This window comes from Enhydra lutris, unplaced genomic scaffold (assembly GCF_002288905.1).
Source record: "Enhydra lutris kenyoni isolate GAN:26980312 unplaced genomic scaffold, ASM228890v2 scaffoldscaffold7, whole genome shotgun sequence".
In the NCBI taxonomy this organism is placed as follows: Eukaryota; Metazoa; Chordata; class Mammalia; order Carnivora; family Mustelidae; genus Enhydra; species Enhydra lutris.
Window position 1 is genome coordinate 1196995 of NW_019154091.1, and position 26797 is coordinate 1223791.

The following is a 26797-nucleotide window of genomic DNA, read 5'->3' on the forward strand; positions in this document are numbered from 1 at the left end:
TTAACCCACTGAGCCACCCAGGCGCCCCTAGATACAAGTTTAGAAGCAAAGAATGCCTCTTCCGTGAAATTCCCTTACAAATCCAGACATTTTCCTGACTGGACTCATTGGTTCCCTTTGGCCGAAGGGAAATCATGAAGATGATTGGCCAGAGGGGGTCCTAAGTCTTCTCCGAATGAATTAATGTTGGCCCAGGAATTCAGGTGCTCTTGTTGGGTCTGGACCCAGGCCTGGGTCATGTGCTGTCCTCCTGGGGGCAGGAATAGAACCTTACTGAGGCCGTACTGTCTGGATGTTGGGGAGCAGTGGTTTCCCAAAGCCGGGCAGCATACTGGAGGAATAGTAGGTGTGTCAGTCAGCTTAGGCTACGTTATGCTGCAGTGACCAGCAGCACCGAAGTCTCTGTGGCTCACTAGAGGCGGCTATAACCAGATTCTTTCTCATTCACGCCAAGTATGCTGGGGCCTCCGACGGCTCTGAGAGTTGCCGTCCATGTTCTAGCCCAGGGTGGCTGCCTTGGGACCAGGCTCTCGTCAGAGCTTTGGCCGGAGTCACAGAGCTATCTCTCCATTTCTCAGTACTAACTGCGTAGTCTTGCTGTCATCATCCATTAGGTACAACAAGAATTCACTTTCTAAAGTGGTACGCACTCTTGTTTCTGTTGGGGGAGAAGCACCTCACTGATTAGTCAAGGGCCCTTCTTCCGTTTATACTTTTGAGTCTACAGTTTAGACAGACTGTCTCTTTGTGAGTGTTTGGCATTCTTTCCTTTGCCTTGTAATTATTCGTGTTTGTTCTCAGCACCTTTTTGAAGTGGTTTTATGGAGCGTTGAAATCCCTTTTAAGTGTCCTTTAGTCCTCATGTTTATTTTGAGTGATGACATTAAAATCCCAGCTTTTTGGTGGTGACATTCATGTGATTAATATGCCTTGGGCTCTCACCCCTGCAGGAAATTCCCGGGCAGCACTGGGGATGTGCTGTTAGCGATTTTTCATCGGAGCAGTGTTCCTTGAGGACTTTACTTACTCTTCTCAGGGTGTGGGAAGGGAGGGAGACTATTGCCAACACTATTCAACTTAAACTTCTAATTTCAGCAGACTGTTAGAACTTCCCATGAGAAGATCGTCTGTGAAAGCAGAGCTGTTGGTCACTCTGTAAGCAGTCCTGCTTCCCTTACTTCATCTGGATGGGGATGCCGTGTGGTAATGTTCAGAAAATAGCATCCTGCCCTGGGGCCCATTGATTATGTAAGGCCAGGACACCTGTGGTGGCTGATGCCACGTGGCTTGGAGCTACGAGCCTCTCCCTTCCCCAGAACTAGTCTGGTGAACTGTCTGCCTTCAAGTTTTTTAAAATGCTACTGTCTTGTTTACTGTCCTCCTATGTGTCTTCTTTGCCAAAGAAAAAGAAAGCCAAAATAATCATCTCATTGATGTCGACAAAAGAAACTAATGAAACGGAATTGTTGGTGCATCTTTTTTTTAAAATTTTTTAACTTTTTAATAAACATATAATGTATTATTAGCCTCAGGGTACAGGTCTGTGAGTTGCCAGGTTTACACACTTCACAGCAGTCACCATAGCACACATCCTCCCCGATGTCCATAACCCCACCCCCCTCTCCCTACCCCCCTTCCCCTGGCCTCCTTCAGTTTGTTTTGTGAGATTAAGAGTCTCTTATGGTTTGTCTCCCTCCTGATCCCATCTTGTTTCGTTTATTCTTTTCGTACCCCCCAAACCCCCCACATTGCATCTCCACTTCCTCATGTCAGGGAGATCATATGATAGTTGTCTTTCTCTGATTGACTTACTTCGCTAAGCATAATACCCTCTAGTTCCATCCACGTTGTTGCAAATGACAAGATTTCATTTCTTTTGATGGCTGCATAGTATTCCATTGTGTGTGTGTGTATACACACACACACACATATGTGTGTGTGTATATATATATATATACACACACACCACATCTTCTTTATCCATTCATCTGTTGATGGACCTCTAGGTTCTTTCCATAGTTTGGCTATTGTGGACATTGCTGCTATAAACATTCGGGTGCACATGCCCCTTTGGATCACTACGTTTGTATCTTTAGGGTAAATACCCAGTAGTGCAATTGCTGGGTCGTAGGGTAGCTCTATTTTCAACTTTCTGAGGAACCTCCATGCTGTTTTCCAGAGCGTCGCACCAGTTTGCATTCCCACCAACAGTGTAGGAGAGTCGTTGGTGCATTTTAACTGTTCAGATTTTCAGCAGGCTCTGCCCTATCTAGGTTGTTTGGGGGAAGGGAGAGAAATATGTGCATGCATTTATCAAGTTGTTCATTTATTCCTACATTTGCCTTCCTTGGCCTGGGTGTTCTGTGGGGGGATGTAAAGGCTTAGTTTTAAGTTAGTTTAATATCACAACTTACCTTGTTGCCATGAATAGGCTTCAGGGGAGTCAGCCTCCCTGAAATTGTCTGCAAAATCTGGAAGGGCATTTTCCTGGGGAGAGGATTCTAGAGCTTGGGTTAGGTTCTCAAAGAGATCTAAGGCTTCAAGCCGCAAGGAGCCTTCTCATATGCACAGAATGCCTTGTTGTGGACCTCTTTGTGGCTGATGTAGCTCCTGACGGGGGCTGTCACCCTGCGAAAGCAGGATCTTTTGAGTATTTCATGTGGCCACTTAGACTGGAAGCAGGTAATGCAGGCCATTCCTAGCCTGGAAGAAGTGAGCGGAAGGGAAGGGGGAGCAGTGCAGGCTCCCTGGAGAGCACGGAAAGGACGAAGGGTTGACTTCGTTTTACTGAGGGTAAAACACACCCTTCCCAAATGCTTGTAGAGTCCCATAATCTTGGAGAAGAGCATCAGGGGCGCAGCTTCTGGAGCCAGACTTGCCAGATTTAAGTCTCAGATCTGCCATTTAGTAGTTGTGTGTATTTCAGCAAATTATGTAATTTCTGTGTGTCTCAGATGTCCTCATATATCAAACTGGGATAATACAGTATTTGCATCATCAGACTGCTGTATGGATTAAGTGAGAGAATACAGAGTTCTAGGAGAGCATGTAGCACGTTGTAGGTGCTTAATAAATGTTAGCTCCAATAGTGGAGACTAGAAGTTGTCGTTAGTCATGGACATTTGGACTTGTGTGTGCATGTGTTGGATATTTTGTACCTGTCTCCCAAAAAGTCACTGCTTTCAGCATTTGCACTTATGAGCTGTTCCAAGTAAATTTTTGGTTCATAAACGTCGAAGGATGAAAGAATACGGTCAGATATCCTTTTAGTAAAATAGAGCGGTCAGTGTTCTTGTCACAAAATGTTGCCTGATGAGGTTCTTGCCTTGAGGACTAACTGAATGCAAGTATGGTATTTCCTTTCCAGCTTTGGAAATGTACTGTACAGGCTTTAATCCTGATTGTATCGAGGACGTGGTGGCTGAAGACCTCTGGTCCAAGACGTCGCCTCTCTGATCAGTTGGTCCAGCCTCATCAGGCTTCAGGGGGTGGCTGTCTGTCCTTCTCATTCCTCTTCTGGTTCCTCTAATTCCTGGGAAATGTCTCCCTCTGTAGTTTTATTCTTTTTGTCATTATGGGTGGAAGATGAGAAATTACGAATTCTTCACTATATTCCATGAAGGTAAAAACAAAACAAAACAAAACTGCAAAGATGGGGTCTTCAGACTTTTTTTTATACCTTCCTGAAAATGGTGTGGTACTTTGGGCCGTGCACTGAGGAAGTGGAGGATGAGGTAGTGGTGATCGATTTCACTCCCGTACCTGTCCGTGGGGATAGGAGAATACGGTCATGATGGAATGTCACATGGGGAGAGCACACAGAGCCATGTGTACGCTGCAAGGCCAGCTGTGTAAAGTGCATACGTAAACAGTATTGCAGCTAGTACGTTAATGGTCCCCCCCCCCCGGGTGAGGTGATGTTGTGTGATACCTAAATGTAATCATCTAGATGTTTCTCAATGTCTGAAATCTGTAACTAGCATGTATGATTTTTTAAAGCAAAGAAATCGTTTTGTGATATTGAAGCAGAGATTCCTTTTTAGTCAGTGTCACGGAGATACTGTTTACATACTGTACCAGTCACCCACTTAAGGTCTCCCATTCCCGAGCTTTCGGTATATTCACGACGCCCTTCAGCCAGCACTCATCATCAGTTTGAGAACGTTGTCCTCACCCCAGGGGGAGATGCTGTATGCATTTACCTTCTCTCCGTTTCTCCCCACACCCCTTGGCCCCCGGCGACCACTGATCTGCCTTCTCCCTCTCCGGATTTGTCTGTTCTGGACATTCAGACAAACGGCCTCAGGCCACAGGCGGGCCCTTGTGGCTGGCTTCTCTCCGTGTAAGGTGGGCAAGGTAAAGCTAATCTGCTTGCACTGTGAGGACTCCTAGGAATCCTGCTAACCCTTACTTTATCTCAGGGTGAAAATACATTGTTTTCTTTACTTCCAGACTTGGTTCCTTCAATTATGAACAACTTGTTGAATCCAGATGCCATTTTCTCGAACAATGAGATGAGCCTGTCGGATATTGAAGTCTATGGCTTTGATTATGATTATACCTTGGTGTTTTATTCCAAGCACCTGCACACGCTGATATTTAATGCTGCTCGGGACCTTCTCATCAATGAACACCGGGTAAGAGCTCAGGGATACTGTGGTCTTCCTCCTCCTTCCCTTAGACGTTAAAGAACAGCGTTGAGCGGACCTGGCCTTGTGCCCGGGATACAGACGTCACTTAGTAAAGTGTTGTTAAATGGATGGGTAGATTTTGTTCCATTCCAGGTGACTCTATCTGGAAGATTTTGTTTAACTACTTTTTTTTGAGGTACGGTTGACCCACAAAAAGCTGTCTATACTTAATGCATATAAGTTGATGAGTTTGGGGATGTGCATATGCATGAAACCATCACCACCATCAAGGTCATAAACTGTCACCTCCCAGAGTTTCCTTCTGCCCCCTTCATTATTATTGCTATTTGTGTGTGTGTGGGGGTAAAGAACAGTTAACATAAGATCTACCCTCTCAGCAGATTTTGGTAATACAATATTGTTTGCTCTGGGTGCTGTGCTGTGTAATAGATCTCCAGAACTTGTTTATTTCACAGAACTGGAAATTTGTACTTGAAAATAGTTTTTTTTTAAAGATTTTATTTATTTATTTGAGAGAGAGAGAGAGAGAGAGCACGCGAACATGAGCAGGGGGAGCGGCAAGGGGTGGGGGGGCGAGGAGGGCAAGCAGACTCCCTGCTGGGGCTCAAGCCCAGGACTCCGGGATCATGACCTGATCCGAAAGCAGATGCTTAACCAACTGAGCCACCCAGGCGCCCCTGGAAGAAAGTTTTGTTTTTTTTTTTTTTTTTTAAATCTTTAAATGTCTCTTTGACAAAAGACTCTCAAGTTAGGTGTTCATGGAGATGGGCTACAGACTTCGTGTTCTCATTTCTCCCTGAGCAGTGACGCAGTTTCTTTCAGAGCTGATGAACTTGGCAGTCCATTGAGTTCTAGTTAGAAGAAATCCCTCAAAGTCGTTCCTGACTTGACTTGTTCTTACGTATAGGACATTCGAACGTCTTCTGCTGCATAGTATTGTTAAGGGCTTATAGTAAGGAAGGAAGAAGGAAACATGCAGAACCCGACATGCTTTCCTGTAGTGAAGTTTGAGTTCACGTTTCAGGAGCCAGGATGAGACAACCTCAGGGGCCACCTGGATTAGTGCCCTTTGAGAACCCCACAGCACCCTGAGAAGTACAGCTCAGTTGTCTGTCTAAGACAGAGTGCGTTGACTGCAGGGGCACACTCCTGATTGGAGGTGGAACCGTGCTGTCCTCCTGCAGCTGTCACCACCAATCTCTTCTCTTGTCATTTCTTCCTTCATGCATTGCTTCAGCCTTCGCTAAGCCCCCAGCTGTGTGCCAGGTCCTGTCATAGAAGCAGGGAGCGTGAGGATGAGCACACAGGTCCCGAAAGAGTCGTCCCCACAGGGACCCCAGTGGAGTCAGCCGTGGAAGCAGAGGAATTATGTGGCCACCTGCTGGAGGCCTCTCCCCGTATCTGCAGGAAGAGCTAGGGCTGTGGAGAGGCTACTTGGAGCAAATTTCCCTGCCTGAGGGAACTGGGAAACAACGACAAAGGCAGTAGTTCAGCAGAGTCTGGAAGGAGTTTGTCTGCAAAGTTGTGTTGGGGGCGGGCAGACTGGTGGGTCTGAGAGAACTAACGTTGTATTCACTAGAGTAATGTTTTACACTACTGGGCTGCGTGTCATGTAGTCCAGCCTTTATGCCGTCGAAAACGTCTCTTCTCCCAGGCTGATCATTCGTAGTTTTTCAGCCATTCTCGTTTGGCCTCCTTTCTGGTCTTTTATCATCTTATTTACCCTTTTTGTGTGTGTGCTCTGGTTTATCCTCTCTTATGTGAGGCCCTGAACTGAAGATGTTACTGCAGGTGGGGCTTGACTGGTGTGGAATAGAGGGAGATCATCACCTCCCTGGTTCTGCATATCAAACCTTTATTAATACTACCAAAGTTTCCATTAGTTTTGGATCCTTACCATTTGACACAATGTATCAAATGATCCCCTCAGCTTTGGGTTATCAGTGGATTTAATAAGCAACTCAGTTTCTCCTCATTCAAAATGCAGAAATGGCATTTGCCAAAAATAACCTTCCCTTCTGTCACTAAGCCAGCAGCCAGCTTTCTTTAGTTATGGCCACTTTCCCACATGCAGACCCATGTAGTCACTGGGCATCCAGCTGCACCTCTCTGTTTGTTCGAGAGACTCTCCTCTCCTGTCAAACAGGCAGACACCTCCCTTCACTGCGGGAGTGACAGCAGAATAAGAATGAGGCGGTCCCACCTTTGTGACCCTGTCTGCCAGCCTGAAGCATTTCTCCATACCACCCCACCAGGAGATGGAACCGAAGGGGTGTTGCACTGGTGCTGGCAGTCTAGTCCTCCATCATCTGTGGCATTTGCTGTGACTTTGATATCACTTATAAAATGAAGGTCATTTTATTAACAGTGCCGTCTGTTGATTTCCTGCCAGGTGCTGAGTGCACAGGTTCTAGAGCTTGACTGCTGGTATTCAAATCCTGACTTTTCATCACTGACTGCTCAGGGAATCTTGAGAAACTGACCTCATTTCTCTGAGCCTCTGTTTCCTCTGCCGTGAAATGGGCACAGTGACCGTACTTTGCTTACAATGTCATTGTATAATTAAATGAGTTAATATACATGAAGTGCCTGGCAGGGAGAAAACACTCACTAAATGTTAGCTGTGACTAGCATTGTTTCTCTGTGATAACCCTACAAATAGTCTCTGTTTTACAGGTGAGGACACTGAGACTAATGGAAATGAGCTGGTAGTTCAAAGCCCACGAGATCAGTAGGAGGTAGAACCAGGATTTGAACTTAAATCTGTTTCCAAGGCATAAATGCTCTCTCCTTTATTCCTTGTTGTCCCTTGTGGGATTAATAACACCTTTCATTTATATCCTTTTGTTCATATGAAAATAGAATATTCATGAAGGTAAAAAATTTATGAAGATAAAAAATGTCTGAAATTTGGGGGAAAAGAGAGATGACATAGGTGGGGAAAAGAAGGTGCAATCATTATGATTAGAAAAGCTTCTGGATTTAAGATCACTGAAATTTCAGTCCCATTATGTCTGTTTGTTGCTTTGATAAAAGAGATCAGTCATAACACTAATTATATCAGGCATATTAATAGAGTCAATTATGCTTATGCAGATTTTTCTCTTGCTCTGATGAAACAAAATAATTCTTCCAAGAGGCATTTAATTTGGTGCCATTTTTCCTGCCAAAGTCTGAATGTACTTGTAGAGATGGGAAGACATCTGCTTTTGAGATGCACAGTAATAGAACAGCTTCCCAAAAAGCAAACGTAAAAGTTCGAGCCCCTTCTTAATTAGATTGTTTTTTTTCTTTTCTTTTCTTTTCTTTTCCTTTCCTTTTCTTTCTTTCTTTTTTTTTTTTTTTTAAAGATTTTATTTATTTATTTGATAGAGATCACAAGTAGGCAGAGAGGCAGAGAGAGAGGGAGGAAGCTGGCTCCCTGCTGAGCAGAGAGCCCAATGCAGGGCTCTATCCCAGGACCCCGATATCATGACCTGAGTCGAAGGCAGAGACTTTAACCCACTGAGCCACCCAGGCACCCCTTCCTTTACTTTTTTCCTTCCTTCCTTCCTTCCTCCCTCCCTCTCTTTCTTTCTTTTTTTAAGAAAAACAAGGTTTTACGAATAGAATAATATAGGGTAATGATTGTATCCACATTTCCCTTTCATGGGTCCACCAAGGAATAGAAAGGGTGTTCTGGATTTCACCCCCTAGATCCACGCACCCTCATCATTCTCTGGCATTGACATTTACCTGTTTTCTAAATCCAGAGCCAGTGTCAGCCGTGACCCTTGCCATTCTTCTGTATGCTGTGTCTGATCTGTCAGCAAACCTTATGGGTTCTCACTCTCTCTTCTTTGTAAAATAAACTGTTTATTTTCGGAGAGTTTTAGGTTTATAGACAAGTTGTGAAGTTAATGGGGAGAATTCCTGTACCTGTATCCCATGCCTGGTTTCCCCTCTTGTTCCCAGGTTACGTTACTGTGGTCCATTTATCACAACAAAAGGACCACATCGATCCATCTTTATTAACTAAAGTCCTTCCGGGATTCTAGATTCCCTTGGTTTTCCCCTGATGTTCTATTCCTGTTCCAGGGTCCCATCCCGGACTCCCCAGTTAAATTTAGCTGTCACATCTCCTTAGGCTTGCTTTGAGAGTTTCTCACAATTCCCTGGGTTGTGATGACCTTGACACTTGTGAGGAGTACTAGTCAGGCATTTTTTGAGGATGCCTTCTCTTGGATATGTCTGACATTTTTCCTGTGATTAGATGGGGGTTCTGGGTGCCACTCTCACCATGTTCATGTCAAGGGTACACATTGTCTGCGTGACTTACCACCCATGACGCTGGCCTCTGTCACGTGGCTGAGGTCTGTGTCTAGGATCTCTGCCACATGAAGTTACTCTTCCCCTTTCCATGTTCTACTCTTTGGCAGGAGGTCCCTGTGCAGCTGTGAACTTTCTTTTCACTCATTGACGATATGTCCTAGCTCTGTCCCCCTCTTCCCAACTGCCACTGCTCTGATCTAGGCCACCATCACTTTCCAGCTATGTGGCTCCTGGACCCAGAACCTGCTTGAGCCCTCCTAGTGTGCTTGGAATGACAGAGAAGGCCTTCCAGCGTGCCCAGGCCCCCCGCTTCTGCCTCTCTACCCATCCTGCCCTCCCTCGGCTGCGGCCATGCCAGTGTTCTCGCTGCTCCTTGAGCTGCTGGACCCTCCTGCCCTGGGCCTCTGCACCTGCATTTCCTCGGCTTTGGAACAGTCTTCCTGGCCCTAGGCAATTTGAGGCCTGGCTCATGTTTCCCCCCCCCCCCCCCCCCAGATCTCTGAGCCCTTGCACTGCATTTGCTCTGTAGTCCTTCTCACCAGGAGGCCTTATGCTGGGTGTTTATGGTCAGCCTCCCTGTGGAACAGTGTAAATTTCTTAGGGGCAGGGACTGTCCGTCCTGTTTACTGCCATACTCCCGGGCCCCGGCACAAAGGACACAGTTGAGTGAGAATGTTGTGTTTGGTGTGCAATCACCACTCAAAGGCCAGTTGTTCTGCCCTTGCTTCACATTTTGGGAAGATTTTAGAGAACTTTGTTTTTGTGCTCTTCTGCCCTGCCTCTAGTAGGACTCATAATTTAGGTTACTTAAAATAACCTTAGAACTCTGAAAATCAAGGATTTCTAAGCATCTGGACCTCAGGAACTCATGGGCAGTGTTGTGATGTAGAGGTTACTAGCTGTCTCGAGAGCTCTGTCACTCGCCAGAAAGGAGGCACGCGGGCCAGCTGCAGAGCTGTAGGAATGACCCCCACACCGGGAGCTCCCGGGTTCTCCCGGGTTCTCCGTGGTGTTCCACTGTGAGCTCTGCCTGGAGCTGTGAGGGACGTTTCTCTAGCACCTCGCTCTCCCTTTGTCGCCACACACTAGCCGGCTCAGAGTGTGCTTGGCATGAGAACAAATCCAGGTGTTGAGGGAAACCAGACTGGGCCTAAATAAGAAAAATTTTAATAAAAATCCCCAGGCAGTTCTTTTTTTATCTTTTCATACTATTTGTTCTGCTTTTAGAGACACCAGTAATCTTCATGTTACATTGAGTGAGCCCTGTTTTTGAGGCTGGTGGAAGGTTTCTCCACTCTGACAAGTCCAGAAAATCTAGCCGTAGGCTACTGGAGAAAGTGTAACCTCCTGGCTGATGGGAGCAGCTCTGGCTTCCTCGATGGGATGTTGCCCTTGACGGTTATTCCCAGAGATGGATGCCGTGCGTGTGTATGTGTGTATGTGTGCCTCTGTGTGTGTGTGTGTGTGTGTGTCTGTCTGTCTGTGTTGGAAAGGGGCCTACCATGAGGACTTGATTGGCTCTATGGGGAAACACAATTTAGGGGCAGGAGTGGAACATAGAAATCGCCCCAGTCCAACCATTTCATTTTCTATAGGAAGGATGGGGCTTGGAGGGGTTAAGAGACTGGCCTGAAGTCCTCTGGCGGAGTAGCAGAGGCTAGCAGAGTGGGTCTAGAAGCCCAGGCTCCCAGTTCTGTGTCAAGCAAAGCAGCTCCATGGCATTGCGCCCTTGCTACGGGCTGGAGACAGCCCCACTGCCTGTATGCATTATATTATTTTTATAAATTTTTAAAATTTTTTGAAGATTTTACCTTTTTTTTTAAAGATTTTATTTATTTATTTTTGACAGAGAACACAAGTAGGCAGAGAGGCAGGCAGAGAGAGAGGGGGAAGCAGGCTCCCCGCTGAGCAAGAGCCTGATGCGGGGCTCGATCCCATGACCCTGGGACCATGACCTGAGCCGAAGGCAGAGGCTTTAACCCACTGAGCCACCCAGGCGCCCCAGAAGATTTTACTTTTAAGTAATGGCTACACCCAATGTGCAGCTTGAACTTAACAACCCCAAGATTAGAGGTCGCAGGCTGTACCGGCCGAGCCAGCCAGGTGCTCCCCCATATGCGTCCTTTGACTTAGCTTCTCTGCTTCCACCCACAGTAAGACTCTTGGCACCCTTACTTTGGGGACGAGAAAACTGACGCTCAGCGAGCGCCCTTACCGAGGTCACCCAGCTAGCGCGTAGGAGGACTGGGATGCGATGCCTCATCCCGCATCCCTGGAACCTGTTCTTTGTGATGACAGTGTTCATGAGGCCCTTCCAGCTGCCTCTGTCCATTCTCCACATTGTCTGCCATGTCTCTGGTCCCCTGGGAAAACAGTGTGTGTGTGTGTGTCAGGAGTGGTTTCCCAAGACCACCCAGCTCCGGGGCCCATGGTAGGTACGTGGCCGTGTCTCACTGTGCTGTCTGTGCCCTGTGGGGGGCGTCCAGACAGGCCCCTCAAAGAAGGAGCCGCCAGACTTCTAGCAGTTGGCGTTCAGACTATGCTCTGTCTCGAATTCACACGCCGTCTCTCAGCTGCAGCGGCTGCCCTGCGCTCATCACCACGAATCCACAGAGCAAACTCACTGGGCCCTCTGGGGTGGCAGGTCCTGCCCTCTCGGGAGCGAGGAGCATCCAGAATGGAGACTCAGGGTTTGTTCAGTCAGAGTGGATTGCAGGTTGGGGTGGACTTGGGTGTGACATGGGCCTGCAGTCAAGCACTGGCCCAAACATGGTCAGTCTTTGTGAGCCTGGGCAGGTTCCTTGACTCTACTTCTCATGACTCAACAGTCCAAGGCCACGAGGTGCCTCACCCCTGCCACGCTGGTGCGGTGAGGAGTACATGGGATAGCGTTGCAGAAAGTGTACAGAACAGTGTGGCCCAGGACTCCTTAAAACCACCCCTGTCGGGAGCATTTAAACATCTTCCCTGTGTCCTACCCGTTCCTCAGCACTCCCAGGTTTAGGAGGAGACTCCAGAGGGGTGCGGACCCATGGCCTCCCTTTGGGAGGCGTGACCATGGTGCCCTGTGCGGGGTTCTGGGGATGCGAGTGTGAAGTCTGTCTGTGAAAATGCAGAACTGTACACGGTGTTCAGGATTCTTGGAAACGCCTCCGAGTGGAAATAGCATTTGGTGATTTCTTGGCATGCATGGCAGGTGTTAGATAAATGAGCTCAGCTGTGACATTTGAGTCAGCATTCTGTGCAGCTTGAACACTTGTGCGTGCCTTTCAGCCTGGTGGGTGCGGGAAGTGTTCCCACGCAAACGTGACCCTGGCCATGAAAAGTTAGTACTGTTGGGCGAAGAGGTTCTGCGCCTCTTGGTAGCTGTCTAGGCTTTTTTTTTTTTTTAAGTTGGGGAGGGGCAGAGGGAGAGGGAGAGAATCTTAAGCAGGCTCTACACCCAGCACAGAGCTGGACATGGGGCTCTATCTCACAACCCTGAGATCACGACTTGAGCTGAAAGCGAAAGTTGGATGCTTAACCGACTGAGGCACCCCCAGCTGTCTAGATTTTTACTTAAGTGGTTTACGCTGTGATTGGAAGGAAGATCCTGGTGCCACAGCCTCTCTAGACTCAGGAGTACTCTTCTGTCCTACAGGTCTGTACTCCAGGGGCAGAGGGGAGAGCAGGGGAAGAGGCCCAGATCTGATTCTGTGCCTCACCGCATTCCAGCTGTGTGGCCCGGCCACCCTGTGTCTGTCCATGCCTCTGGTGTCCTATCTCTAAAATGGGAATGGGAGAGCCTGTGTGCAGTAGCAACCGACACCGTGCTCAGTACCTCAGTGCTACTGGCAGGGTAACCAGTGTTCTAATTCTGAGATTGGGAGGGAGAGAAGGACTTGAATGCCTAGCCTAGTAGATAAGAACAGAGCTGGGGTTTTTGCATAGTTTGAGGAATGGTTTGATAATAGGAACTACAGGGAGCCTAGTGACATGTTCTGAGTCCGAGTGTTGGAACAGTAACGGCCTGCCACTTGCTGAGAAAGGTGCCTCTCGAGGCTGAACCTAACAATAGGGAGTCCTTCCAGCCCTTGGCAGGTGAGCCGCAGCCGACTGTCTGGATGAGAAAAGCAAAGAAAGCTGTATGGAGGGCCCCCCCTCTGAAAAGTTTTCAGCTTGGTCTTCATGAAACCTGGTGGTGGGGCCATGCAGGGGCTGATACACTGAGCCGCTCAAATGTGAGCTGAATGGATGGTTGGTGATGTGTTGGGGAAACTGTGCTTCTAGGAGAGGGGACGTTCCAGTTCCTCTTCATTGCTGCCTTAAATACAGTCGGAGGAGGTGGACGCAGATGTGTTTCTGGGGAAAATAGGGGTCCAGGGGCAGAGGGAAGGGCTGGGTGGGGGCAATTGAGATGAGAAAAGCTGGGGCCGGGGGTGAGGCCTTCCCTGTGCTTGGGTAGATGAACAGGAGTGGGTGGAGGGAAGGCTTCGTGACCAAGAGCTCTGTACTTGGTCGAGAAGCAGACGGCCAAGCTGTGGTCTGTCCTGACCCCATCTTCCCGCCAGAGTGTGTCCGCCACCTCAGCTTTTGTACAGGGACCCAGTCTGGACGCTATCTTGAACTTAGTTCGTTGTTAGCTAAAAAAAGTTACTTTCTTCTTTCTTAGTATCCGGTGGAAATCAGGAAGTATGAGTATGACCCAAATTTTGCAATTCGTGGACTTCATTATGATGTGCAGCGGGTAGGTTTCATCGTGTGTTTTTCTACATTTTAATGGAGTTTGGGAATAATGTACTCTCGGCGCTTTTCTTTGCCGAACACAGAAATTGATTTTAAATTCTATTCCTTGGGGCCGCAGAACTGAATTATTAAAAAACATCTTTGGATAAAGCCTTTTGCAAATGACTGTATTAGAAAAAAAATGAATGTGTTTAGCTACTTGGAAGATACTCCTTATTTCTAGAAGCTGTTTTTGGTGTTCTGAGGAGCAGCCCGTTGTCCTGTTGTTTTTGCAGATCAGTCGTTTCCTTAACAGACTGCACAGTGCTTTTTTTTTTTTTTTTTTTAAAGATTTTAATTATTAGAGAAAGAGCGTACTCATGTGCTTGCACATGAGCATGGGGGAGAGAGAGAAGCAGACTCCCCACTGAGCAGGAAGCCTGATGTGGCAGGCTCCATCCCAGGACCCCTGGGATTATGACCTGAGCCAAAGGCCGACGCTTCACTGACCCAGCCCCCTGGCGCCCCCACAGTGCTTTAATCAACAAGCAGACCTGTCCAACACGTACACTGTGCCTCTTTGCCACGTCCACCTGGTTTGCTAGGATTTATGAGGACCCCTGAAATTCTCATTAAATATGCGGCTTGCCGTCTGTTATTCACCCGCATGTGTGTTTATGTTTTTGAAGGCAGTGTTGATGAAGATTGATGCTTTCCATTACATCCAGTTGGGAACTGTCTACAGGTAAGTGAAAGAGGAGGTAAATTTAATTCACTCACAGTAACCAGGTGGCTTTGGGTTTCAAGACCCACTGACGGCCTGGTGATGAGGAGGGTTGTAGTGTGTGTATTTGTGATTTATTCACTCATTCATTCAAGAACATTTACTGGGGCCCATTATGCCAGATCCGAGGGGTTCGGCTTATAAGGATGCCCCAGGGAGCTTGGAGTGTAGGTTGGAAGCCACATAAATAAACCAGTGACTGCAGACCGTAGTGACCAAAGTGATGATGGTGTTTAGACCATTAGGGGGCGCTCTGGAGGGGGTTCTGGGGAGGATAGGCTCTCTAAAGGTGCCCATCTGCCAGTTGAGTGAGGGTCCTGGAGCTGAGGTTTTGGGTGGGGAGGGAGGCTGGGGTAAGGCAGGGGATTCTTGCTCCCACCATGGCAGTTGAATAGTTCAGCTATTAAGGAAACTCCCCTCCCCCCTTCATTAGAATTAGTAGAAGCACTTAGCTCAGTCCAGAATCTTTGTCACTTCAAAAATGAAGGATTTTACCTTTTCTAATTCTTGAATTTGGGGGGGATTTAGGAGTATGGTTATTATACCTTAAAAAGAGGTGTGCCTGTCTTAGCTTCTTCTTTCACAAACTCTTCATTAAAATTAATGTTTTTCTGTCCAACTTAAACATGCACACCGTTCCGATCGGATACCGCCGAGAGTGTCATGGCAGACCACAGTAGCCCTCTGTCCCCGTCCCCACCCAAGCCCTTACACTCTTCAGTTTTTTCTTCACGTCATTCTTCCTATTTCTAAACACTGTGCTCATACTTCTCTTTCCTAATTTATTAATTCTGGATGTTGTCTCTGCCACGGGACAGGACTGGGTGTGCGCACATGTCCCATTTTGGGTTCACGCTTGTCCGTGAGTGTCGGCTGGTTCCTCCATCCTCGGGAGTTGTTTGCGTCATGACTCTGCAGGTCTCGTTCCTTCTGATGCCATGTCATTCATGGTGACTGCCCTCCTCTGTGTACAGTGCTTGCTTGTTCTCAGATTTGTTTTCTGTAGAGGTGTCCTGAGTTTTTTCTAAATGTTCCATCACCAGTATCATCCATGTATTTATTTCCAACGATTCAAATGTCTTAGATACACTATCAGTTCCTTTTGTATTTAATTGGCTACTCCTTCTGCTCTGATCTTTGATGGCTTGTTCTGGGGCTTGGGTTTGCCTCTCTCTCCACTCCCCGATGCCCGTCTCTTCCTCTCTCTGGCTCTACTCCCTCATTCTGCTGGAGCACACCCCCCAGAGCTGCCCGGTGCCTCTCAGGGCTGAGCCTTTCTGGGGGGCTGTGGCGACTAATCAGTTCTTCACATTGGTGTACCCTTGCAGGCCCCTGTTCTTAGTTTGCTAAGCCAGAAGCCCCCTTTTCATCTGCTACTTGTCTTCCACAAAGGTGTTGAAATGTCCTGTTTGCTGATGTCCTTGCTCTCATATCCTTTCACTGTTTGAGGAGTTTATTCTTTCTTTCTTTTTTTTTTAATTTAAGAGAGAGCTTGTGTGTGCAAGCTGGGTGGGGGCCCAGAGGGAGAGAGAGAATCCCATGCAGGCTCCATACCCAGCATGGAGCCCAGCGAGGGTCTCAGTCTCACGACCCTGAGATCATGACCTGAGCTGAAATCAAGAGTCAGGTGCTTAACTGACTGAGCCCCCTGGCATCCCTGAGTAGTTTATTCTTTCACTATCATTTTAATGGTGTTTTGGGAAGTAGAAGAGATGGTGTTGATGAAAATAATAATATTTGTAATAATAAATAGCAATGAGCAGTTATTAAGTCTTGCTACAGCATAGACACTGTCATAAGTGTTTTATTTGTGTTCACTTATTTGATCCTTGAAATAACCTTATGAAGTAGGTACGGGTATTAGGCCCAGAGATGTTAAGTAACTTGGCCAAGGCCACACAGAAGTAGAATTCTGACCCAGGTGATCTGGCTCTGGAGCCTCTGCCCTTGGCCTACATGCAGCATGGTTTTGTTGTACGGATTAGGTTAATGAAATCCTTCACAGGTATTTCGGATCTTTTCCTCATCTCTGTCCCTGTCGTCAGCTCCCTGGCTCAGACACTTAATCCTTTTCTCTAGGGCCCTTGCAGTTTCCTGCAGTGCGGTCTATCCTGGACATTGTTGCTGGACTCATGCATCTAAAAGCATTGCCCTCAACAGACCCTCTCTCCTGCGATCCTGGATGGCTCCCACTGCCTAGAGAATGGAGCCCAAACCTCTTGGGTTTCCCACCAACCTTCTCTAAACCCATACCCTACTTTTCTTCTACACACAGCCTTTCATTTCCTGGATCAGTTAAGACTCTTGGTTACAGGTACGGAAACCCGACTCAGACAGGGTTAACCAGAAATACAGCAGTGGCTCACCTGTGGTGCGGCCCAAGGGACAGTGCCCGTTGCAGGCGTGTCTGGTTCCAGGGGCCAAATTGATGTTGTCAGAACTCTTTCCATCTGTTGGCTCTCTCCCTCTGGGTTTGCTCCAGGCAGGCCCCTCCGCAGGAGACCCCTGGCAACACCCTTGGCCCGAGGTCAACAGGAGCAGGGGACGGTCTCTTCCCAGCAGTTACAGCCAGTCTCAGCGTGTGCGAGGCAGTTGCACACAGCACATCTATTCCTCTCCTCTGAGCTCTCCTTTCCCGCTGCTTGTCCTCTGCTCCTGCTGCCGTTCTGCCAGGGCGCACTTTTCCTTCCTTCAAGGCTGGCTGGTGCTGAGGCCTCACCCTCTTCTCAGCCCGACATGGTCTGTTTCTCCTCTTCTCAGAGCACACAGTCCTATGGCTCCTAATTGTCTTATTTCTTCTGTAGGTAAGTTGTCCATCGTGTTAGGGAGTATGGACAGGGCTAGGTGAGAGAAGCCAGCTGAGGCACTGGAAGGAAAAGGAATGTTGGTGTTCAGGTCCTGGGAAGGTCACTGTGGTCACAGCGCTGAGGGGTGTGGCGGGCTGAGGCAGCGTGGGTGCGCACGTGGGCTCTGGAGTCCCACTTCCTCAGCGTGGGCCCTGGCCTCACTGCTCCCATGCAAGCAGCTTCTTGACCATCCTGAAGCCTTGGTTTGTGCCTCTGTAAAATTGGCCTGATACTGCTGGTGGGCCCAGGGGTGGCTTGTCGTGTAGACCAGGGTGTGCCTGGAGCAGGAGAGGCACGCCAAAGGTCACTGCCTTTGCCTTCCCCTGAAAAGCGGTATGGATGAGCTCTGGGCAGGGCAGAATGCCCCTTCCTCAGCCTTGCTCATCTGACACCTGCTGTCAGGTGGGTCCCCAGCTCCTCTGTCAGGTTGGATTTTGTGTTGGGGGCTGTGGAGCCAATGGCACAGGGCAGAGGGGGAGGCAGACTGGCTGTCTCCACAGCCCCATTTTGTACCCACGATTTAAGTTCTGACAAGGATCCTGTGAAAGCCTATGCTTGTTCTCATCGCAGGCATACTGGCAAGGCTTTGCTAGTGCCAGCTGTATACTCCTCTGTATATTGGAGCTCAACCAATCTCGGTTATGCCTGGAGGCAGGTACAATTATTGTTCCCCGTTTTAAAAATGACGCTGAGACCCAAAGAGGTTCCATTGCTTGTCCAGGTACTATCCCTACTAATGACGGAAGCTGGGATTTGAACCCTGGGCAGACTCTTCAGATCTGTGCTCCTGATGTTTGTATTTCTTACAGCCACATAGGGCCACGTAAAGTGCTTTGCATTTTGATCCTCGCACTGGTTGAGGCTGCATCGGGGCGCGGCTGGCCGTGGCCCAGAGCCGGGGGCGGGGTCCTGTGGGCTGCTGCACCTGTGGGCGCACCTCCTGCGGGTTCCCACTTGCTGGAGCGGACTCCTCTCACCTCTTATCTCACTGCTGCTTTTGAGTTGACATTCAGTCGTGACCTGGGCAGCCTGGGAGGCTGTGAACCTGGGTTAGGGCAGGGCCTCATGTGGGGGCAGGAAAATGACTCACCCAGCAGAGTTCTTCTACTTTTTATAGTTTCCTTCTAAGTGTTAGAGACTTAGGTGGGTACACACCTGAGCAGGAGCTCTGCCCCAAGGTCACTGCCCAGAATGATCAGGAAGTACAAGGCCTCCTTTGTTTTCAAAGGCTGGAAGTTGTAACAAGTTAATGAAGATGGGGGGAGGGGCAAAATACTAATGAATCCGCTGGGGTATTTTTGAAAGTTATAGGAGGGCGGAGAACAGAAGGCGGCTGAAATTATATTTTCATTCTACTTACATATCAAGTATAAATTACATTTTGTATGTACTTTAATGCCATCCTGGTGATTTTATAAGATAAGCAGCCTGTTCGCATTAGACTCACAGTGCATCATTCGTCCTCCCACTGTCTGTGGTGCTGGGTGGACTTTCCGTCATTCCTTCTGTGACCTCCTTGCCATGGACGTCTTGTTTCTCAAGCACCTTCCCTAGAGAAGCAGCTGGGAACGGACATTTTTCTCTGACGCTCTAGAGTGGGCAGTGCCAGGTGAGGAGATGCGAGAGCATTCGGTCCCCAGCAAGAGCACCTGCTCACGACACTGGCGGCAGGGTCGCTCTGCCTCCAAAATTTATCTTTCCCTTCCTGGAGGAATTGGATTCATTTGCAGATTCTCCCGCGGCTTCCAGACACAGGCAGAGGGCAGATGTTACCCTGGCTTTTTTTTTTTTTTTTTTTTTTTTTTTTTATAGATTTTTTTTTTTTTTTTTTCAGAGATCACAAGTAGGCAGAGAGGCAGTCAGAGAGAGAGGAGGAAGCAGGCTCCCTGCAGAGCAGAGAGCCCGATGCGGGCCTCGATCCCAGGACCCTGGGACCATGACCTGAGCCGAAGGCAGAGGCTTTGACCCACTGAGCCACCCAGGCGCCCCTACCCTGGCTTTTTAATAGGTGAAGAAACTGGTCTGGACTGTCACATAGCCTTTGGGGTCATCCCTCCCGGAGGTGGCACCCAGGCTTCCTGCCTGTGTCATGGGGTTTAGTCCACCCGAGCCTCATGCGTGGCTTTTCCCACCTCTGCGCTGACCTTCTTAGGTCAGAGTGTCAGCTGGTAGGAGGATGATAGAGACAAAGCTAGCTTTTCTCTCCCTGATGTGTTAAAAACATAAAAATGGAAACATAGACCCACCCCAAAGCGAACACTACCCCCAAAGCAAAGGGAGGCCATGTACTTTGCTGAGATGGGCGGTGTGACATCAGTGGTTGAAGAGCCTGGGCCCCTAGAGCCAGAAAGCCTGGGGTCTGGTCCTGTCCCACCACTTTGGTGTCCTTGGGTAAGATACGTGACCTTTCTGGGCCACAGTTGCCTCTGCTGGGAAATGGGAAGATGTTAGTGCTTCCCCCCTAGGATTGCTGAGAAGTAAGTGAATGACTATGTGGAGTTCACACCTGGCATCCCTAGTAGGTGTTATTTTTCCTGCCCTTGTTACCCAAGGAATCCTGGCGGTGGTAGTGGCAACAGCACCTTCTTGCCTGTTACTTGTAGCCATTACCTGTGGCATGTCTCGCCTCCTCGTGACAGTGACATCTTGCACCTGGGCTGAAAAATCCCAGTAGTTGCCCGAGGTCTGAAAGTCACTGCTCTTGCTAGTTGAGTCTAACTGCACCGCCTGTGATTTTTCCAGAGGCCTCAGTGTTGTCCCCGATGAAGAAGTCATTGAAATGTACGAGGGGTCCCACGTGCCTCTGGAACAGATGAGCGACTTTTATGGAAAGGTAATGAGAGATTATTTATTTAAAGCAGCCTGTCAGCAGACACGGCCTGGTAGACTTAGAATCTCTCTGAGCACCTCTGTGGAACTGACAAGGGACTTTGGGACTGTTTCAGGACTTTGGGCCCAGGATTTGAGAGAGGCTGGTATGGTGGCATCTCTCCTAGGCCCCTCATGAATCCCCTTTCTTAGCTCTTTCCTCCCTACCTGATGACGATTCTTTTTTTTTTTTTTTTAATTTATTTATTTGACAGAGAAAGATCACAAGTAGGCAGAGAGGCAGGCAGAGAGAGAGAGAGAGAGGAGGAAGCAGGCTCTCCACTGAGCAGAGAGCCCGATGCGGGACTCGATCCCAGGACCCTGAGATCACGACCTGAGCCGAAGGCAGCGGCTTAACCCACTGATCCACCCAGGCGCCCCCTGATGACGATTCTTAATACCTTCCTTGCACCTGCCCCTGTCTACAGCCCCTTACCCCAAGGCATGTCCCCACTTTCTAAATGAAGTCAGGGCAGCTGTAGTTGCCTTCCCTGAGATTGAGGACAGCAGGTCACCCTGGACTTGAAGGGAAGTTTCTGTTTCTCTGACTTTTGTGGTTCTCTTTGCTTTCTGAAATTTTGCACATCTTATTAGGTGCACTCTTATTTGCACTGTCAAAATGCAACAGAAGCTTCCCAGTCAGCTGGTAAACTTGGGGTTGCTAACTGCAGGCATACAGAGAAAGGCACTTTCGCAGGCTCACACATGGTTGCGTGGGGGCACTCACGTTCAGGAGAGCCATGCGGCTTTCTATGCCATTCCACGGGCAGTAGTCTACTTGCCGGCTTTCCTCTGGGTTTGACAGGAGAGTGTGAGCTGGAAGTTAGAACTCACAGGAATGTGAGATTGATTAGATTTTTTGCGGGGAAAATCAGGGCATTGCCTTGGATTTCCTGGTTATGCTTAAGAGTATGAAGTCAGCTCTGTGGGGAATGATAAATAAGGTGAATGCTTCTACTTTGCTATTGTTAGAACTGTCCTTGGGGTGCGGGATCCAGATGTTGATGACCAGAACCCCCCCCGGGGAAATGTCCCATCTGGTTCTGCTGTGGTGTTGGCCTCCGTTTCTGACACTGTCCTCCCTGCCTGCAGAGTTCTCATGGAAACACCATGAAGCAGTTCATGGACATCTTCTCCCTGCCGGAGATGTCCCTCCTGTCCTGCGTGAACGAATACTTCCTCAAGAACAACATTGACTATGAGCCTGTGCATCTGTACAAAGACGTCAAGGTGAGAGGCAGTGGTGCTACGTCTCACAGAGGGTTTTAGCAGAAGGGACAGCGTCGTTAGCCTCCTTGGGCTGGACATTTGCCTGGGATCTCTTTTATTTATGGTTTTACCATGAAAATTGTTTTTTTTTTTTTAATATTTTATTTATTTATTTGACAGAGATCACAAGTAGGCAGAGAGACAGGCAGAGAGAGAGGGGGAAGCACGCTCCCCGCTGAGCAGAGAGCCCGATCCAGGGCTCGATCCCAGGACCCTGAGATCATGACCTGAGCTGAAGGCAGAGGCTTAACCCACTGAGCCACCCAGGTGCCCCTACCATGAAAATTGTTAAGAACGATCTTACATCAGGACAATTGGAAGTCATTGTAACTTTGTGTTAAAGGAAGAGAGTGCTCATATTGCCATCGGGATTTCTAATTCTTGCTGACTGAAGGCCAGCCCCCGTGCATCTGGTCAGAGGGGTGGCTGGTGGCTGAGGTCCAGCCCGACCCAGCTCACCCCCGAGCCCGCCTGTGGAGGGGGTGACTTCACACACAGGCTGCAGCCCTTGGAACTGCTGTTGCTCGGAGCGGGCCTTTCTCTTGTACACGGAGGTTCCATGCAGGCCTTCCCGGGCCCTGCAAAAGCTGTGGGAAAACCCAGTTGGAGAGGTGGATAGACAGCTGTGAAACTTACATGCAGATATATGCACATCATTTGTGTAACTTTGTATTTGTATATGTTGATTTGTGTTCACATGTGTTTATATTCTTTAAACTCTGCACTTTTTTCAGGACTTAAAAATGTGTTCATGTATTAACTTATACTAACAATACACGTGTATATCATATACATATATATTAATAAGTGTATTTTTATGTATATATTTATATATGTAATATGTATTATTTAAGTACTTACATTTTTAAGAGATCTGTATTTATGTACTGCAATGTTTTTATTATATGCTTATGACTAATTTTAAGTTTCCGCTGCCTTAAATTGTGGGTTTTGGGAAGATGGAGGATGAATTCTCATTTCTCAATAATAGTCTGGTATTATTTGAACTAAAATTGAATAGTTTCTGTTCTCCTTTTTGTGTGCACAAATGCTTTAAGAATCTTTAAGTATCACGTGTAGTAAAAAATAAATAAAAGAGCCACTTGTAGTTATATGACCCTTGCAGTCATGAGGAGAGCTGCTTACTTGATGCCGCCAACAGAGAGCATTTAGGTCTATTCCTGGCACTGGCTTTCAGAGAGCTTCACGCATATAACTAATTAAGTCCTCACAACCAGGCTTGGAGGTAGGTGCTGTTACTCCTCTCATTTTACAGATAAAGGTATTAAGGCACTGAGAGGTTGAGTCACTTGCCCTGAGTCACACAGTAAGTAGTAGAGCCTAGATTTGCAGCCGGGAAGATTGGCTCTGGCTTGCTCTATGAACCCCTGCTTCTGCCGATGTGGGTTTGAGACAAGCCTGTGCCTGAGGTTGAGTTTGTAGTCCGGAGGTACTCATGCTTGGTGGAAGTCTCCTACCAGTTTTTGAAGGCTGATGGTCCAGTTTTGCCTGCAGCCCAGTCCCCTGCTGTTTCCCCCCTGAAATTTTCCGTGTGCCTCCAGGAGAGCCACCTCTGTGGTGGACCGGCTTAGTGCCCCCGCGAGCGGTGCTGTGCTCCGACCCCCGCCAGGCGTCAGGCTGCTGTAGCCCGCGGCCGGTGAGGGGCTCACGGCCTCCTCTTCCCCGTCTGTCAGCCGCACCATGTCTCCGCCTGGTCAGCGTCTCGCTGACCGCTCCTCACCTCACTGAACGGAAGAAGAGCTGTCATTGGTCTCGGCCTCTTTCTCTGGAGGAGAGAACCTGCTCTTGGGGTCTAGGGAGGGCGTACGGATAAAAAGAGCCATAATTCCCCTTGTCCAGATGCCCCGTAGTCATCAGTTCGTGAGACTGCCTAGAAATCGCCATTTACCCTGTGGAATTTTATTCAGAATTGTTCTCACAAGTTACCTCCCTCCTCTGTGACCCTGCTGCAAACTGCCACTGTCACCATGGAAACCTAAGCGTTGGCCGCCTGTGTGAAATGGCCCAGCACTGAGATTTCATCTGGTGTTCAGCCGGCCAGGCTTCTAAAGACAGACATCATCGCAAATGTCGCTTTTCTTGTCACTCAGGCTGTCTCACGGACCGTCCCACTGATTAGAAACCTCTCTTTTGACAGGATTCAATTCGAGACGTGCACATCAAAGGAATCATGTACAGTGCGATCGAAGCAGATATTGGTACGTAGCTAGCACTGTCGCGAGGGCCGCCTCAGCCTGTCCCTCTCCCGGGCCACAAGCGGCTGTCGTTTTCATTCCCAGTGGCGACCCGGGGCTCAGTGCCAACCCCCAGTGCAGCGTGAGGACCTTGCTTCCTCGCACCTTGGACGTCCCCCTCCCCTTTGTCTCAGGACTCGACCTAATCCTGACCCAGAAAGACGGGCGCTGGCCGCAGCAGGCAGGTCCGTAGTGTGTTCCCATGGACCGAGGTGGCAGAGTCCTGGTCCCTGAGGTTTCCAACCCCGAGGGCCCCGGCTGCGCTGGACCCAGAGGCCCCGTCTAGGGAGCCCCTGCAGACTGACCCGCCTTGATGCTGACTCCGCGTGTGAACGTTTCTCTTACCCTCAGAGAAGTACATCTGCTACGCCGAGCAGACCCGCGCGGTGCTGGCCAAGCTGGCCCACCATGGCAAGAAGATGTTTCTCATCACCAACAGCCCCAGTAGTTTCGTGTAAGTGGTTGTGGGTGTCCCTCCTGGCTCCTGGCTCACGTCTTGTCTTGTGTCCTGTTTATCTTCACGGTTGAAAATTTGAAAGAAAACATTGCAAAAGTAGTGAATCCCTTTCTTGTTAGACTTACCTGGCCAACATGTTGTTTCAGGGACAAAGGGATGAGGTATATTGTTGGAAAAGACTGGAGGGACCTGTTTGATGTGGTCATCGTTCAGGCCGAGAAGCCAAACTTCTTTAATGATAAGCGGAGGTGAGCATCTGTCTTTCTGGGAGACTAGATTGTCACCCTTTGCTGACCTGACTTGGTGAAGTCTATTTGGAAAATCAAATGTATCTGACATTATAGCTTTTCATTTTGAACCTTGTGGCAAGTAATTACAGGGTGCGTGGGATTAGTGCACAGCGGTCACACAGTGGTCGGCTTGGCTCGCACCAATTGAGATGGTTCCCACTTCAGCCCTAGGGGTCAGGCTCTAAGAAAAAGATTGCTGGTAATGAGAAAACCAAACTGAGTATTAATTACATCCGAAGTTAGACTTCTTGATGCAGATGTGCTGTGAAGCTTAACGAAACAGCAGTAACAACGAACCACCTGCTGGACGTTTTTGGTACATGCAGCTCTCAGTAGTGCATTTAAAATTACAGCTGGATTTTGCAATACTGCAACACAGGTTTTGTGCCAAATGGAGTAAATCTCTAGCAAGACTTAGGTAGTGTGTTCCTGCCACGGGCAGTAGAGGAGTGGGGAAGTTGTGGGTTATGACGGTGACTAGGGTGTGCTCTTACCACTAATAGTTGGGGAGGGGGGTGTCAGGGATCCTAACATGTTTTTCTTTCTTTTTTTTAACATTTAAAAACATTTTTAAAAATTTTTAAAATATTTATTTTGAGAGAGTGAGCGAGCAGAAGTAGTGGGGAGGGACTGAGGGAGAACAAGAAGCAGACTCCCTACTTAGCTGGGAGCCTAATGTGTGGGACTGGATCCCATTCTCTGGGGTCATGACCTGAGCCGAAGGCAAATGCTTAACCGACTCAGCTACCCAGATGCCCCTAAAATGTTTTTCAGTGGTGGGATAGACCTCTTTACCAAGAGCCATCCCCCTGCCCCCTGCACCCACTTATTTTGTCTTTGTTTTGTATGCATGGAACACCTCCGTTCATCCCTGTTATTTATAGTGATGAAGATCAGAGACAATCTAAAGGAACATCCATGGGAGGGAATATTATACAGCCATTAAAAATGGTGTATTTGAGGGGTGCCTGGGTGGCTCAGTCAGTTGGGCAACCGATTCTTGATTTTGGCTCAGTTCATGATCAGGGTCTTGGGATTGAGCCTCACATTGGGCTCCATGCTGAGTGTGGAGCCTTCTTGGGATTCTCCCTCTCCTTTTCCTTCTTCTTGTCCCCGCTTGTGCTCTCTCTCTCAAAAAGGGAAAAAGATATATTTGGGAAAAAAGCAGCGAGCACGTTTTATGACTTAAAAACACATATGAAAGAATTTGTAATCACATGGGAGATTGCTCACAACAGTAGAGAAAAAGATACAAATCAGTATACATAGTGATCTTCATTTATGTTCATAAAAAAGAGAAAGATAACAGATGTTATCTTTATAGACTGAAAGACACCTACTGAATCTTAGGTGTTTATACCCGGGCACTGGGATTAGGGGTCATTTCCCTTTTCTTCATTCTGTTCTGCATTTTCCAGATTTTTTGGAGTCAGTTTACATTTTTCTGATCAGAAAAGCAATCCAAATAAATGTTACCTTAAAAAAAGGCAGACGGACCCCACATGCCTTGGACTTTTGTTCTTTTTTTTTCTTTTTAATATTAAAGTTCTAATTGGCTTTATTAAATGATTCATGAATTAGGCCACATAGCATCTAGCAAGTAGAGGGGAACTCCTGGAGGCCTTTATTCTTACTCCCGTTCTCCATGATAAAGTGATTTGTCTCATCCTCAGATCTGTTTTGTGTCTAGAGTGGCTGGATTTCAAGCACCGAGTGGGACACTGTGTAGTAAGGTGGTATTTCCATAAGCTGTGTTTGTGAAGCAGATTTTCTCTGTGTGATCAAATACATTTTAGGAAATCTGAAAGTTTCTCTCCCAGGAGGGTTTGCTAGAGTCCTCAGGGACTTTTAAGAGGGACATAAGTAGTGCCTAGTGTTCCCCAAATTTATCTGACCCTGGAGTTCTTTCCTCGCTAAATACCTTTTGGATCCTGGGGTCTGCAGTTTGGGATGTCTGCAATGGGCCAGGTGGTGTGGTGGTGGAGTTTGGGCTCCAGGCCTTTTCCAGGTTTGTGTAGTCCCTTTCCGTTCCCACTGAGTAACTGTGCGGTGTTTCCTAGGCAGACAGCCTGCACGGTTCCCACGGGTCATAGTGTTTCCCTTTCTGTTGTTAGACCTTTCCGCAAGGTGAACGAGAAAGGTGTCTTACTCTGGGACAAGATCCACAAGTTGCAGAAAGGCCAGATTTATAAGCAGGTACCTCATGACTGATTTCTCCTTTTTGTTCCTTTGCTTTATGGTCAGTTATAATAACAGCCAGTGTTTGTTGAGGCCTCCTGTGTGCCTTGCATTGTTCTGAGTGTTCTCCTTGAATTAGCTATTTATAACTTGGCAGCAAAACTTTAATTTAAGTCAGTGTAT

The 26797-nt window shown here is 48.0% G+C and overlaps 1 protein-coding gene across 1 annotated transcript in view; it reads left to right on the top strand.

Moving 5' to 3' along the window:
• Positions 1–26797, top strand: part of LOC111142062 (5'-nucleotidase domain containing 3) — a 58047-nt gene that overhangs the window by 17012 nt on the left and 14238 nt on the right. The window contains exons 2-10 of the mRNA XM_022495006.1: positions 4453–4637; positions 13615–13689; positions 14357–14412; positions 20040–20130; positions 21258–21395; positions 23593–23653; positions 24041–24143; positions 24293–24394; positions 26551–26632. Of these exons, the coding sequence (XP_022350714.1) occupies positions 4453–4637; positions 13615–13689; positions 14357–14412; positions 20040–20130; positions 21258–21395; positions 23593–23653; positions 24041–24143; positions 24293–24394; positions 26551–26632 (893 nt within the window). The remainder of the gene's footprint in view (positions 1–4452; positions 4638–13614; positions 13690–14356; positions 14413–20039; positions 20131–21257; positions 21396–23592; positions 23654–24040; positions 24144–24292; positions 24395–26550; positions 26633–26797) is intronic.